The sequence below is a fragment of the Gobio gobio genome, assembly GCF_949357685.1.
Source record: "Gobio gobio genome assembly, chromosome: 7".
In the NCBI taxonomy this organism is placed as follows: Eukaryota; Metazoa; Chordata; class Actinopteri; order Cypriniformes; family Gobionidae; genus Gobio; species Gobio gobio.
The window spans coordinates 57,719,291-57,735,267 of record NC_137103.1 but is presented as its reverse complement, the minus strand read 5'-3'; the positions used below and the strand labels follow the sequence as shown (position 1 = coordinate 57,735,267).

The following is a 15,977-nucleotide window of genomic DNA, read 5'->3' as shown; positions in this document are numbered from 1 at the left end:
TTGTGAACAGAAAACGTGTTGTTTGGCAGTACTTTCAGTCAAAAGAAGGCGATTCAAGTCAAGCTACATGTTCAATATGCAATGCCGATTTGTCTCGTGGTGGCAAGGACCCTAAACAATAGCAGCTGTTAAAACATTTGCGTATTAAACATCCAAAAGAATACGAGGAATCTACGGACAGCAGCCAATGCAGCAACTTCAGGTACGGCAGAGGAAGGACAGTCATCCTGGCATAATGTTGCCTATTCTTAAAGGGTTAGTTCACCCAAAAATGAAAATTCTGTCATTAATGACTGACCCTCATGTCGTTCGACACCCGTCAGACCTCCGTTCATCTTCGGAACAGAAATGAAGATATTTTAGTTGAAATCTGATGGCTCTGAAAGGCCTCCATTGGCACAATGGCACTTTACACTCTCAAGACCCTTAAAAGACACTAAAGACGTCGTTACAAAGTCCATCTCACTACAGCGGCTCTACAATAACTTTATGAATCGGCGAGAATAGTTTTTGTGCACAAAAAAACCTTAAATAACGACTTATATAGTGATGACGATTTCAAAACAAGGCATCATGAAGCTTCGAAGCGTTTTGAATCAGTGAGTCGATTCAGCGGTTCAGAGCGTTATGAATCAGTGAGTCGAATCAGCAGTTTGAATCGTGTGTCAAACCGCCAAACTGCTGAAATTTGGCAATTCAAACCGCTGATTCGACGCACTGATTCATAACGCTTCGAAGCTTCATGAGGCCGTGTTTTGAAATCGTCATCTCTATATAAGTCGTTATTTAGGGTTTTTTTGTGCACAAAAACTATTCTCGTCTTCATAAAGTTATTGTAGAGCCGCTGTAGTGAGATGGACTTTGTAACTTTAGTCTTTAGTGTCTTTTAAGGGTCTTGAGAGTGTAAAGTTGAGCCAATGGAGGCCTTTCAGAGCATCAGATTTACACTAAAATATCTTCATTTGTGTCTGAAGATGAACGGAGGTCTGACGGGTGTCCAACGACATGAGGCTCAGTCATTAATGACAGAATTTTCATTTTTGGGTGAACTAACCCTTTAATGAAAATAAAATTAAAGCTGCAGTCCGTAACTTTTTGTGCTCTAGCGGTTAATAAACAGAACTGCATGCGTCTTGCGGAAGAACATTGCAGCCGGTGCTACTTCTCTCTTACCCCTTTTCCACCAAGGCAGTGCTAGAGCTAGATCGGAGCCAGAGCCTAGTTTCAAATCGGTTCTTTGTGTTTCCACACCCAAAGCCCCAGCTCCGAGCCAGGAAAAGTGGTTCTTAAGTAGCACCAAAACATTGCTGGGCTAGAACAGGGCTAGAAGTAAGAACCGATTACGTCAGGCGCTGGGGGCGGAGTCAACAAGACCAACACACACTGGAGATCCGCCATTGTCGAAATAGCAGCTAATGGAGCTAACAGCTCGTTTGTAATCTCCGTCTATACAAATTACGGCGAACTGCATGTTTTCGTTGTGTTTTGATGCCGATGTAGGATCGTAAAGCCATGTGAATCAATAGTAACGCAACGTTTGCTTTGTTGATGGAAGGCTTGTTCGCAGCGGTGCTGTGCAGACCGATCGCCGTATGATAACGAGTCCAGCGAGAGCATATGACTCCTTATGCTTTTGATTCACTCATGTGTTTTTTTAATGTATCATACGCTGATCGTCTGCGCAGCGCCGATGCGTCTCGAACAAGCCTGGTGTGTGTGTGTGTGTTTCCCGCTGCCCAGGGTTGCCAGGTTTTCACAACAAAACCCGCCCAATTGCTACCCAAAACAAGCTCACTCGCGTTTCAGGGGGGCTTCCCCAGTAAAAATCACATTTGGGGGTAAAATATGTGTTTTTTTGGCATGGTTGCCTACTAAAATTTGCATTCCCGGGGCTAAATATCACATAATTGGGGTCGCTTACTACCAGTCTGGCCTGAAATAGTCCCAATATAAACACATTATAACTAGGGCTGTCAAAAGATTAATCGCGATTAATCGCATCCAAAATAAAAGTCTGTGTTTACATAATATATGTGTGTGTACTCTGTTAATTATTATTTATATATAAATACACACACATTCATGTATATATTTAAGAAATATTTGCATGTATATACTGTATATACATTTATATAATCTATAATATATATAAATATAAATGTTTTATATATAAAAATAATATTTTTTTCTTAAATATATACATGCTTGTGTGTGTATTTATATATAAATAATAATTAACAGAGTACACACACATATATTATGTCAACACAAACTTTTATTTTGGATGCGATTAATCGCGATAAATCTTTTGACAGCCCTAGAAAAAATACAGCATATTTTCTTTAACCATGCAGCAAACAAACAAACTAAAAAAGCTTAAAAAAAACATCTTACTAATAGTATTAATCGGTCAAAGTTCTTACTACACTGCTGTGGACGTTGTTTTCTTCATTAATGTGTTTACTGTGATGATGGACTGAGGAGGGGAGTAGGATTCGGTTTTCGGATTCGGCAGAATCTTAACCAGTGGATTCGGTATTCGGCCGAACCCCAAAAATCTAGATTCGTTGCATCCCTACTACTAGCTACTTGTTTCAAAGCATCCAGCATTCAAAAAGTATGTCCCCATATCGTTTTAAACCGAACGCTCTCTTGATGTTTTTGCTAACTTTCGAGACAAAACCATTTTTAAAACATTCCCAAAACTGGACCATAATTATTGTCAAAACGTTCTTAGAACATATTTTGTTTAAAATGTTAGTTTTGGGTTTACAGAATGTTCTGGGAACGTTAGTTTTGGGTTTTCAGAATGTCCTGGGAACGTTAGTTTTGGGTTTTCAGAATGTCCTGGGAACGTTAGTTTGGGGTTTTCAGAATGTCCTGGGAACGTTAGTTTTGGGTTTTCAGAATGTTCTGGGAACGTTAGTTTTGGGTTTTCAGAATGTCCTGGGAACGTTAGTTTTGGGTTTTCAGAATGTTCTGGGAACGTTAGTTTTGGGTTTTCAGAATGTTCTGGGAACGTTAGTTTTGGGTTTTCAGAATGTCCTGGGAACGTTAGTTTTGGGTTTTCAGAATGTTCTGGGAACGTTAGTTTTTGGTTTTCAGAATATTCTGGGAACGTTAGATTTGGGTTTTCAGAATATTCAGGGAATGTTAGTTTTGGGTTTTCAGAATGTTCTGGGAACGTTAGTTTTGGGTTTTCAGAATGTTCTGGGAACGTTAGTTTTGGGTTATCAGAATGTTCTAGGAATGTTAGTTTTGGGTTTTCAGAATATTCAGAATATTCTGGGAACGTTAGATTTGGTTTTTCAGAATGTTCTGGGAACGTTAGTTTTTGGTTTTCAGAATGTTCTGGGAACGTTAGATTTGGGTTTTCAAAATATTCAGGGAACGCTAGTTTTGGGTTTTCAGAATGTTCTGGGAACGTTAGTTTTGGGTTTTCAGAACGTCCTGGGAACGTTAGATTTGGGTTTTCAAAATATTCAGGGAACGCTAGTTTTGGGTTTTCAGAATGTTCTGGGAACGTTAGATTTGGGTTTTCAAAATATTCAGGGAACGCTAGTTTTGGGTTTTCAGAATGTTCTGGGAACGTTAGTTTTGGGTTTTCAGAACGTCCTGGGAACGTTAGTTTTGGGTTTTCAGAATGTCCTGGGAACGTTAGATTTGGTTTTTCAGAATGTTCTGGGAACGTTAGTTTTTGGTTTTCAGAATGTTCTGGGAACGTTAGATTTGGGTTTTCAAAATATTCAGGGAACGTTAGTTTTGGGTTTTCAGAATGTCCTGGGAACGTTAGTTTTGGGTTTTCAGAATGTCCTGGGAACGTTAGTTTGGGGTTTTCAGAATGTCCTGGGAACGTTAGTTTTGGGTTTTCAGAATGTCCTGGGAACGTTAGTTTTGGGTTTTCAGAATGTTCTGGGAACGTTAGTTTTGGGTTTTCAGAATGTCCTGGGAACGTTAGTTTTGGGTTTTCAGAATGTTCTGGGAACGTTAGTTTTGGGTTTTCAGAATGTTCTGGGAACGTTAGTTTTGGGTTTTCAGAATGTCCTGGGAACGTTAGTTTTGGGTTTTCTGAATGTTCTGGGAACGTTAGTTTTTGGTTTTCAGAATATTCTGGGAACGTTAGATTTGGGTTTTCAGAATATTCAGGGAATGTTAGTTTTGGGTTTTCAGAATGTCCTGGGAACGTTAGTTTTGGGTTTTCAGAATGTCCTGGGAACGTTAGTTTTGGGTTTTCAGAATGTTCTGGGAACGTTAGTTTTGGGTTTTCAGAATGTTCTGGGAATGTTAGTTTTGGGTTTTCAGAATGTTCTGGGAACGTGTGTTTTTGGTTTTCAGAATATTCTGGGAACGTTAGATTTGGTTTTTCAGAATGTTCTGGGAACGTTAGTTTTTGGTTTTCAGAATGTTCTGGGAATGTTAGATTTGGGTTTTCAAAATATTCAGGGAACGCTAGTTTTAGGTTTTCAGAATGTTCTGGGAACGTTAGTTTTGGGTTTTCAGAACGTCCTGGGAACGTTAGTTTTGGGTTTTCAGAATGTCCTGGGAACGTTAGATTTGGGTTTTCAGAATATTCAGGGAATGCTAGTTTTGGGTTTTCAGAATGTCCTGGGAACGTTAGTTTTGGGTTTTCAGAATGTTCTGGGAATGTTAGTTTTGGGTTTTCAGAATGTCCTGGGAACGTTAGTTTTGGGTTTTCAGAATGTTCTGGGAACGTTAGTTTTGGGTTTTCAGAATGTTCTGGGAATGTTAGTTTTGGGTTTTCAGAATGTTCTGGGAAAGTTAGTTTTTGGTTTTCGGAATATTCGGGGAACGTTAGATTTGGTTTTTCAGAATGTTCTGGGAACGTTAGTTTTTGGTTTTAAGAATGTTCTGGGAACGTTAGATTTGGGTTTTCAAAATATTCAGGGAACGCTAGTTTTGGGTTTTCAGAATGTTCTGGGAACGTTAGTTTTGGGTTTTCAGAACGTCCTGGGAACGTTAGTTTTGGGTTTTCAGAACGTCCTGGGAACATTAGTTTTGGTTTTCAGAATGTCCTGGGAATGTTAGTTTTGGTTTTCAGAATGTCCTGGGAACGTTAGTTTGGGGTTTTCAGAACGTCCTGGGAACATTAGTTTTGGTTTTCAGAATGTCCTGGGAATGTTAGTTTCCGGTTTTCAGAATGTCCTGGGAACGTTAGTTTGGGGTTTTCAGAACGTCCTGGGAACATTAGTTTTGGTTTTCAGAATGTCCTGGGAATGTTAGTTTCCGGTTTTCAGAATATTCAGGGAATGTTAGTTTGTGGTTTTCAGAATGTCCTGGGAATGTTAGTTTCCGGTTTTCAGAATGTCCTGGGAACGTTAGTTTGGGGTTTTCAGAATGTCCTGGGAACGTTAGTTTTAGTTTAGTTTTATATATACATGCTTGTGTGTGTATTTATATATAAATAATAATTAACAGAGTACACACACATATATTATGTCAACACAAACTTTTATTTTGGATGCGATTAATCGCGATAAATCTTTTGACAGCCCTAGAAAAAAATACAGCATATTTTCTTTAACCATGCAGCAAACAAACAAACTAAAAAAGCGTTAAAAAAAACATCTTACTAATAGTATTAATCGGTCAAAGTTCTTACTACACTGCTGTGGACGTTGTTTTCTTCATTAATGTGTTTACTGTGATGATGGACTGAGGAGGGGAGTAGGATTCGGTTTTCGGATTCGGCAGAATCTTAACCAGTGGATTCGGTATTCGGCCGAACCCCAAAAATCTAGATTCGTTGCATCCCTACTACTAGCTACTTGTTTCAAAGCATCCAGCATTCAAAAAGTATGTCCCCATATCGTTTTAAACCGAACGCTCTCTTGATGTTTTTGCTAACTTTCGAGACAAAACCATTTTTAAAACATTCCCAAAACTGGACCATAATTATTGTCAAAACGTTCTTAGAACATATTTTGTTTAAAATGTTAGTTTTGGGTTTACAGAATGTTCTGGGAACGTTAGTTTTGGGTTTTCAGAATGTCCTGGGAACGTTAGTTTGGGGTTTTCAGAATGTCCTGGGAACGTTAGTTTTGGGTTTTCAGAATGTTCTGGGAACGTTAGTTTTGGGTTTTCAGAATGTTCTGGGAATGTTAGTTTTGGGTTTTCAGAATGTTCTGGGAACGTGTGTTTTTGGTTTTCAGAATATTCTGGGAACGTTAGATTTGGTTTTTCAGAATGTTCTGGGAACGTTAGTTTTTGGTTTTCAGAATGTTCTGGGAACGTTAGATTTGGGTTTTCAAAATATTCAGGGAACGCTAGTTTTGGGTTTTCAGAATGTTCTAGGAATGTTAGTTTTGGGTTTTCAGAATATTCAGAATATTCTGGGAACGTTAGATTTGGTTTTTCAGAATGTTCTGGGAACGTTAGTTTTTGGTTTTCAGAATGTTCTGGGAACGTTAGATTTGGGTTTTCAAAATATTCAGGGAACGCTAGTTTTGGGTTTTCAGAATGTTCTGGGAACGTTAGTTTTGGGTTTTCAGAACGTCCTGGGAACGTTAGTTTTGGGTTTTCAGAATGTCCTGGGAACGTTAGATTTGGGTTTTCAAAATATTCAGGGAATGCTAGTTTTGGGTTTTCAGAATGTCCTGGGAACGTTAGATTTGGTTTTTCAGAATGTTCTGGGAACGTTAGTTTTTGGTTTTCAGAATGTTCTGGGAACGTTAGATTTGGGTTTTCAAAATATTCAGGGAACGTTAGTTTTGGGTTTTCAGAATGTCCTGGGAACGTTAGTTTTGGGTTTTCAGAATGTCCTGGGAACGTTAGTTTGGGGTTTTCAGAATGTCCTGGGAAAGTTAGTTTTGGGTTTTCAGAATGTCCTGGGAACGTTAGTTTTGGGTTTTCAGAATGTTCTGGGAACGTTAGTTTTGGGTTTTCAGAATGTCCTGGGAACGTTAGTTTTGGGTTTTCAGAATGTTCTGGGAACGTTAGTTTTGGGTTTTCAGAATGTTCTGGGAACGTTAGTTTTGGGTTTTCAGAATGTCCTGGGAACGTTAGTTTTGGGTTTTCAGAATGTTCTGGGAACGTTAGTTTTTGGTTTTCAGAATATTCTGGGAACGTTAGATTTGGGTTTTCAGAATATTCAGGGAATGTTAGTTTTGGGTTTTCAGAATGTCCTGGGAACGTTAGTTTTGGGTTTTCAGAATGTTCTGGGAACGTTAGTTTTGGGTTTTCAGAATGTTCTGGGAATGTTAGTTTTGGGTTTTCAGAATGTTCTGGGAACGTGTGTTTTTGGTTTTCAGAATATTCTGGGAACGTTAGATTTGGTTTTTCAGAATGTTCTGGGAACGTTAGTTTTTGGTTTTCAGAATGTTCTGGGAACGTTAGTTTTGGGTTTTCAGAATGTCCTGGGAACGTTAGTTTTGGGTATTCAGAATGTTCTGGGAACGTTAGTTTTGGGTTTTCAGAATGTTCTGGGAACGTTAGTTTTGGGTTTTCAGAATGTCCTGGGAACGTTAGTTTTGGGTTTTCAGAATGTTCTGGGAACGTTAGTTTTTGGTTTTCAGAATATTCTAGGAATGTTAGTTTTGGGTTTTCAGAATGTTCTGGGAACGTTAGTTTTGGGTTTACAGAATGTTCTGGGAACGTTAGTTTTGGGTTTTCAGAATGTCCTGGGAATGTAAGTTTTGGGTTTACAGAATGTCCTGGGAATGTTAGTTTTGGGTTTTCAGAACGTCCTGGGAACATTAGTTTTGGGTTTTCAGAATGTTCTGGGAACGGTAGTTTTCGGTTTTCAGAATATTCTGGGAACTTCAGAACGTCCTGGGAACGTTAGTTTTGGGTTTTCAGAATGTTCTGGGAACTTCAGAACGTCCTGGGAACGTTAGTTTTGGGTTTTCAGAACGTCCTGGGAACGTTAGTTCTGGGTTTTCAGAATGTTCTGGGAACGTTAGTTTTGGGTTTTCAGAATGTCCTGGGAACATTAGTTTTGGGTTTTCAGAATATTCTGCGAACGTTAGTTTTGGGTTTTCAGAATGTCCTGGGAACGTAAGTTTTGGGTTTTCAGAATGTCCTGGGAATGTTAGCTTTGGGTTTTCAGAATGTCCTGGGAACGTAAGTTTTGGGTTTTCAGAATGTCCTGGGAATGTTAGTTTTGGGTTTTCAGAATGTTCTGGGAACGTTAGTTTTGGGTTTTCAGAATGTCCTGGGAATTTTAGCTTTAGGTTTTCAGAATGTCCTGGGAACGTTCCCAAAACATGCATTTGTAACATTTGTTTTTGAGCAGCCAGTAAACTTACAGGAAATACAACTTTTTTTAGGTTTGCAGAACGTTCCTCTAACGTTTTGTTACTTTTAACCCAATTCAGTCAGTTCAATAATGGTGTGGATGTTGCAGGTGTCCGACTGGGTGCTGAACCACCTGCGGGTGCAGCTGGAGGAGCGAGGCGAGCGCATCCTGCCCATATGCCTGGAGGAACGGGACTGGATCCCCGGCTCTCCCGTCATGGACAGTCTGACCCAGAGCATCCAGCACAGCCGCAAAACCGTCTTCGTGCTGACCGAGGGCTACGTGAACAGCGGCTCCTTCAAGCTGGCCGTGTTCCTGGCTCACCAGAGGCTCCTGGAGGACAATGAGGACGTGATCGTGCTGCTGCTCCTGGAGCCCGTGCTCCAGCACTCGCATTTCCTGCGTCTGCGCAGGCGTCTGTGCGCGCGCAGCATCCTGGAGTGGCCGCGCTCCTCCTCCGCTGAAGCCTGGTTCTGGCAGTCCCTCCGGAACGCCATACGGGTCGACAACCAGGCCATGTACAGCGACCTCTATAGCCAATACTTCACCACCAAGTAGAGAACCCTGATTTGAGCTACAAACGCAAAATTGTTGTACAGCAGTGGCCAAAAGTATGAGCCAATGAGAATATTGAGAGAAGAACAAAACACTAAACATGGTTATCTGACAAAATTATTAGGCAAACTGCAGCTATACAGGTTTTACTACACTCTAAAAAAAAAGGTTCTATATGGCACCAAAAATGGTTCTTGGCTCGTAATTATAGGGGAACCTTTTTTAGTGCTATATAGCACCAATTTTGGTGCTTCAGTGGTTCTTCAGTGGTTCTTCACCGGTTCTTCAGAGGTTCTTCAGTGGTTCTTCAGTGGTTCTTCAGTGGTTCTTCAGAGGTTCTTCAGTGGTTCTTCAGAGGTTCTTAAGTGGTTCTTCACCGGTTCTTCAGAGGTTCTTCAGTGGTTCTTCAGCGGTTCTTCAGTGGTTCTTCAGAGGTTCTTCAGTGGTTCTTCAGAGGTTCTTCAATGGTTCTTCACCGGTTCTTCAGAGGTTCTTCAGTGGTTCTTCAGCGGTTCTTCAGAGGTTCTTCAGTGGTTCTTCAGTGGTTCTTCAGAGGTTCTTCAGTGGTTCTTCAGCGGTTCTTCAGTGGTTCTTCAGTGGTTCTTTAGTGGTTCTTCAGAGGTTCTTCAGTGGTTCTTCAGAGGTTCTTCAGCGGTTCTTCAGTGGTTCTTCAGCGGTTCTTCAGTGGTTCTTCAGAGGTTCTTCAGAGGTTTTTCAGCGGTTCTTCAGCGGTTCTTCAGCGGTTCTTCAGAGGTTTTTCAACGGTTCTTCAGAGGTTCTTCAGTGGTTTTTCAGTGGTTCTTCAGTGGTTCTTCAGAGGTTCTTCAGAGGTTCTTCAGTGGTTTTTCAGTGGTTCTTCAGTGGTTCTTCAGAGGTTCTTCAGAGGTTCTTCAGTGGTTCTTCAGAGGTTCTTCAGTGGTTCTTCAGTGGTTCTTCAGTGGTTCTTCAGAGGTTCTTCAGTGGTTCTTCAGAGGTTCTTCAGTGGTTCTTCAGAGGTTCTTCAGAGGTGCTATATAGCCCCTTAGTCAAAGAACCGCTGAAGAACCACTGAAGAACCTCTGAAGAACCTCTGAAGAACCTCTGAAGAACCGCTGAAGAACCACTGAAGAACCACTGAAGAACCTCTTCACTTGTCCTGGGGGACACTAAATGTTTCAACTAAATATCCAAATAAATCTAATTATTTAACTAAATTAACCATATAAACTAAATTACTGATCTAACTATTGATCCAAAGCCCACACTGTCACTGTATGATAATTGAAATGAACTGATGACAGCACCGTTTTCTCCAGAATGACTATACGGCTGAATAAAATTATGTTGCATTATTTTCCTGTTTAACACTGTAAAGCTGCTTTGAAACAATCTGCATTGTTAAAAGCGCTATATAAATAAAGTTGACTTGACTTGGTCACTAATGTTTTAATTATTGCATTTTGTACTTCTTTATTTTGAATTGAAGGCAGAAACTCACTCTATGATCAGCAAGTCAAGTAGTTAGACAAGATTCAACTTACACTGAAATGTTAACCAACATTAACGACGATGAATAAATTCTGTAACAAATGCATAAAGATAGTTAATACATTGACTAACATCAACTATAATTGGACTTTGAGAAGTGAAAGGCTGTACTAAAGCATGACAACAATACTAATCCTTCACTTGGTCACTGTTTTAATAAGTTTGTTGTAATTTATTTTATCTGTTTTTTTTTGTTTGTTTTTTTTTTAATCTAAGGCAGAAACTCACTTGTAAAATGTAAATTCAAACTATTAAATTGTTTTACAATACCAGTCCAAACTGCATCTTATATTACCTAAACGTATAAAGTAAAAAGGAACTCTTAATGCTTCACCAAGACATTTTGGACAATTTCATGCTCCCATCTTTGTGGAATGTCAGAATGTAAGTCCGTTTTTTGTAATAAACAGGTGTTATTTTAAGTAATGACGGCCAATAATTTGAATCCGGACCTCTGTATTTTTCCGATGTGTAGACTATAAATGTTGTGTTCTGTAACTAAACATTTCATATTTGGCAGCTGTTTTAGGATTGAAAAGTTAAACTACCGATAAACATAATCAGGCAAACTAATAATCCTGTGTTTAATTTCGCCATTTTTAATTTAAAATAGGAAAGAAATACGTAGGCCACTAATAATTAGCAACTGTCAATGCGAGAGGACAAGAAACATTAACAAATCCGTTTTCTTCATTTGATACATAAGATTAATAATGAGTGTGTACATATTGTGAATGAATTTAAAAAAATCTTTGAAAACAAAGTGATTAATAAAAAATATTCTAAATATAAATTGACCTTATGTTTTGTTGACTGCTTTAGGAGGGGAAGAGAGGGCAAGATCAGGAGAATGAGAGAAAAAGAAAGAGTGATGGAGATGAGGAGAGAGGACAGATACCCAGCTAACAAAAAGTTGTTGTCAGAACGTTTTGTTAACATTCCCTTTAAGTTATGAAAACGTTATTTGGGAATGTTTTGTACACGTCGAAAACGTCCAGTTTTTTTAATGTATTAAGAACGTTTTTTGTGGGGTCTCTGCGAACGTTGCAGAAACATTCCATTCTATCATCTTGAAAACATTACGAAAACGTTATTACGGAATGTTCTTTAAATGTTTAAAATGTCCGTTTTTTTAATGTATTAAGAACGTTTTTTCTTGGTTTATGTGAACGTTACAGAAACATTCCATTCAATCATCTTGAAAACGTTATGAAAACGTTATTATGGAATGTTCTTTAAATGTTTCAAATGTGCGTTTTATTCATGTATTAAGAACGTTTTTTCTTGGTTTATGTGAACGTTGCAGAAACATTCCATTCTATCATCTTGAAAACGTTATGAAAACGTTATTACGGAATGTTCTTTAAATGTTTAAAATGTGCGTTTTCTTCATGTATTAAGAACGTTTTTTCTTGGTTTATGTGAACGTTACAGAAACATTCCATTCTATCATCTTGAAAACGTTATGAAAACGTTATTATGGAATGTTCTTTAAATGTTTCAAATGTGCGTTTTATTCATGTATTAAGAACGTTTTTTCTTGGTTTATGTGAACGTTACAGAAACATTCCATTCTATCATCTTGAAAACGTTATGAAAACGTTATTACGGAATGTTCTTTAAATGTTTCAAATGTGCGTTTTCTTCATGTATTAAGAACGTTTTTTCTTGGTTTATGTGAACGTTACAGAAACATTCCATTCTATCATCTTGAAAACGTTACGAAAACGTTATTACGGAATGTTCTTTAAATGTTTCAAATGTGCGTTTTCTTCATGTATTAAGAACGTTTTTTCTTGGTTTATGTGAACGTTACAGAAACATTCCATTCAATCATCTTGAAAACGTTATGAAAACGTTATTATGGAATGTTCTTTAAATGTTTCAAATGTGCGTTTTCTTCATGTATTAAGAACGTTTTTTCTTGGTTTATGTGAACGTTGCAGAAACATTCCATTCTATCATCTTGAAAACATTACGAAAACGTTATTACGGAATTTTCTTTAAATGTTTAAAATGTCCGTTTTTTAATGTATTAAGAACGTTTTCTCTTGGTTTATGTGAATGTTACAGAAACACTCCATTCTATCATCTTGAAAACATTACGAAAACGTTATTACGGAATGTTCTTTAAATGTTTCAAATGTGCGTTTTCTTCATGTATTAAGAACGTTTTTTCTTGGTTTATGTGAACGTTGCAGAAACACTCCATTCTATCATCTTGAAAACATTACGAAAACGTTATTACGGAATGTTCTTTAAATGTTTCAAATGTGCGTTTTCTTCATGTATTAAGAACGTTTTTTCTTGGTTTATGTGAACGTTGCAGAAACATTCCATTCTATCATCTTGAAAACATTACGAAAACGTTATTACGGAATGTTCTTTAAATGTTTAAAATGTCCGTTTTTTTATGTATTAAGAACGTTTTCTCTTGGTTTATGTGAACGTTACAGAAACATTCCATTCAATCATCTTGAAAACATTACGAAAACGTTATTATGGAATGTTCTTTAAATGTTTCAAATGTGCGTTTTCTTCATGTATTAAGAAAGTTTTTTCTTGGTTTATGTGAACGTTGCAGAAACATTCCATTCTATCATCTTGAAAACGTTATGAGAACGTTTTCGCTCAACATTATGAGAACATCAGTCAAGCACAAAAAACATGATAAAGACGTTGCAAGAACGTTGTTATGAGAACGTTTTCGGTCAACATTATGAGAACATCAGTCAAGCACAAATAACATCTAAAAAACGTTCCAACAATGTTGTTCTAAGAATGTTTCCTCTCAACGTTACGAGAATGTTTTTGAACTATGAAAACATTATAAGAATGTTCCTGAAACATTATTTTAGGAATGTTTTTTTCTAACATTTACATAACTTTTACATAACGTTAGTGAAAGTTATGGAAACGTTCCCTGTTAGCTGGGTCTCTAGTGTGTGTTTGCAGCAAAGTATAGGCCAAATAATTAAAGCACCTTTGTTTTCTGACCAGTTATACATTAGTGATCCTACAAATGTACATTTATTGACGTCTTCAAAACGTCATGTTTCACAACATGAAACAAACACACGTTAGCTTCGAGTTCTGCCACGTCAATTTGTGATTTAAACTTTGTGGGGAAGTTTTAATTATCCATGCCAAAGAGTGTGTGTTTGGACTGAAAAAGGTGGTATATGATCTTGGTTAGTAATTTGACAACATTGTAGTAAATATGATGTGAAAAATTTCCACTTTTTGGAAATGCTGAAGCTGCAAAGGGTCGGCCATGTCCATATTAAACCCTACAGATTGAGAATGGGATGGCGTTAAAGTGCATGTAGAGCGTCACAACACTTTTGGCAGTATAGAGTATATACTAAACTTTTCACAAGGGGCATCTTTGTCCTATTTTTAATCAGGAAATGATGATGAAAAGGCAGCAAGTTTAGCAAGGAACTGCTCAGATGTCTCTAAATAATGTGCTAACAGGAACTGAGCACACACACTTCCTGTTACAGTGCAGATCACTGGAATACGCTTTTCTGGTGTATGTGTTTGGTGTACAGCCTACTTAGCACAGAATATTATTTATGTATTTGTTTATTTCAAACCTTATTTAGCATTATTAGCATTATTTAGCGTTTGCCTAGCGGACAAATGGCAGTTTATTTCCACAAAAGAATCAATGTAAACAGCAAAAGTGTGTTCTCCCTCCGTATTTTGTCTTGTTTTCCAGTACAAAGATTGTTTTGTTTTGCAGTGGTGCTTAATCTATCCACAAAATAATAATAAAAACACTATTTTGGTTTATTTGTTTGAGATAGTTTGAGTTATAAGTACTTTAAGACACAATAAAAAGTGTTTCCCATGTGAAAACATGTCCCAATTCACATACTATCGAATTCCCAAACCGTAGTATGTTGAGGTAATCTAAAAACACACGGATGGTTGGCTAATATTGCCCACAATCCACTGCGCGCTGGACGAGGATTCGATTAACTACAAATACGAATAAAAAGTGTTAAAAAACTACAAACATGGCGGATATGCGAGACAGGCGGTTATAGTAGAGTTTGAGTGATTAATAATCAGTATCACCTGACGGAAAGATGTGTATTCAACATTATATTCAATCTGCAACAGCATTGTGAACGTTTGTAACGATACATTAGGCCAAATGCCTCTTTTTGCAAACACATGAGGAGGGAAAGGCTGCAAAACGGTAGGAAATGATATTAAAATGAATGTGGAGGATTTGAACTGTGACACGATGATTGACAGGGGCAGTTTCAACGGTGACAGGAAGCACGTGACCAAGCGACAGTTGATTACGAAGTAGTTTGTCCCTATTAAATATTTTCTTATCAATCGATTTATTTTTCTAGCCAAGGTTTTTAATTACACAGGTGCATTTTTTGGTCTGTTAAACCTCTTTTTATTAGTATTATTTGCAAAGACTTGAAATATTACCACAGAAAAAAATGTACCCCTAGCTGGTTTGTTTGTTTATTTTACTGGCTCTTTGTCCATTGTTTATAATAGACAGACAATGGGGTGTGTGTGTGTGTGTGTGTGTGTGTGTGTGTGTGTGTGTGTGTGTGTGTGTGTGTGTGTGTGTGTGTGTGTGTGTGAGTGTAGTGTGTCTGCTACACACCCAAAAGTATGTAATTTTCCTCACAAAAACACACTTTTAGGGCATCAGCGTTTGAAAGAGGTTCGTGTAGTGTCCACTAGATGTCGCTGTCGCACAACAGAGGGCGCCGTTCACTTCACACGACGCTAACACGACTTCCTAACGTTTTCCCACTACTAAACTCTCAAATAACTGCGTGTTTCCATTGTGTCTTCTGCTAAAATGTTTGTTTTTGTTATCTGGTTGGTTATTTGATGCCGATTATTAACGCCGACTCCGCGCGGAGGAATGATTCCGCTAACGGTCCGGTGACGTCACTCGCGCGATTTGCATATCCCTGCGTATAAAAGCTGTGATTCTGCGCTTTTCCTCACACTGCTGCATCTGCTGTTGGAGAATTAACCACTGCAACTACCGACACACACGCTGGTAAGCACGAGGACCTCCTTTTTTGCGTTTTTAATGCATTAATATCTGTAGGTTTGAATAATGTTTTAATTATCGCGTAGATTTGCTGCATCCTCTCTCACGCACACAACTGGCGAAATGTTTTGAGGTGTAAATGTAGCGTTTAACAGGAAATGTGATTGTTAATCGCTACATTATGGGATTTTTTTTTTTTTTTTTTTTGGCGATGTGAGACAATAGACGCATGCATTTTCTTTGTCGGGGAATCAATGCGCCAGAGTTTTTACATTCTACTCCTTAAAATATGGCATAGCCCAAATGTTCAAATGTTTTTGCAGATTGATATGAAGTGAAATATGAGCAGGAAAGGGCGGTGGTTTCTCAAGACTGTGATGCAACAGCAGCGTTTCCTTTCGCCACAGTCACTGCGTTACTATTGTTCTTTAATGCATTTTAAAAGCGCATTTAGACCCTTTAGTCATGCATTTAGATGCAAACTAACCAAAGATTGGGGAAATGTGTGGAACATTGGGGTGTGTGTCTCAACATTAACAGCAAGCCATTTCCTTTCAGACCTACTGCAAACATGTCTGACAAGCCAAATCTCGAGGA

At 38.2% G+C, this 15,977-nt stretch overlaps 1 protein-coding gene across 1 annotated transcript in view; it reads left to right on the top strand.

The window, feature by feature from the left end:
• LOC307128805 (uncharacterized protein) overlaps window positions 1–8,815 on the top strand; it is a gene marked incomplete at its 5' end in the record, with an annotated part of 32,571 nt that extends 23,756 nt beyond the window's left edge. The window contains one exon of the mRNA XM_079820788.1: window positions 8,363–8,815. Coding sequence (XP_079676914.1) covers window positions 8,363–8,812 — 450 coding nt within the window. The 3' untranslated portion in view covers window positions 8,813–8,815. The remainder of the gene's footprint in view (window positions 1–8,362) is intronic.
• Window positions 8,816–15,977: the final 7,162 nt, after the last annotated feature.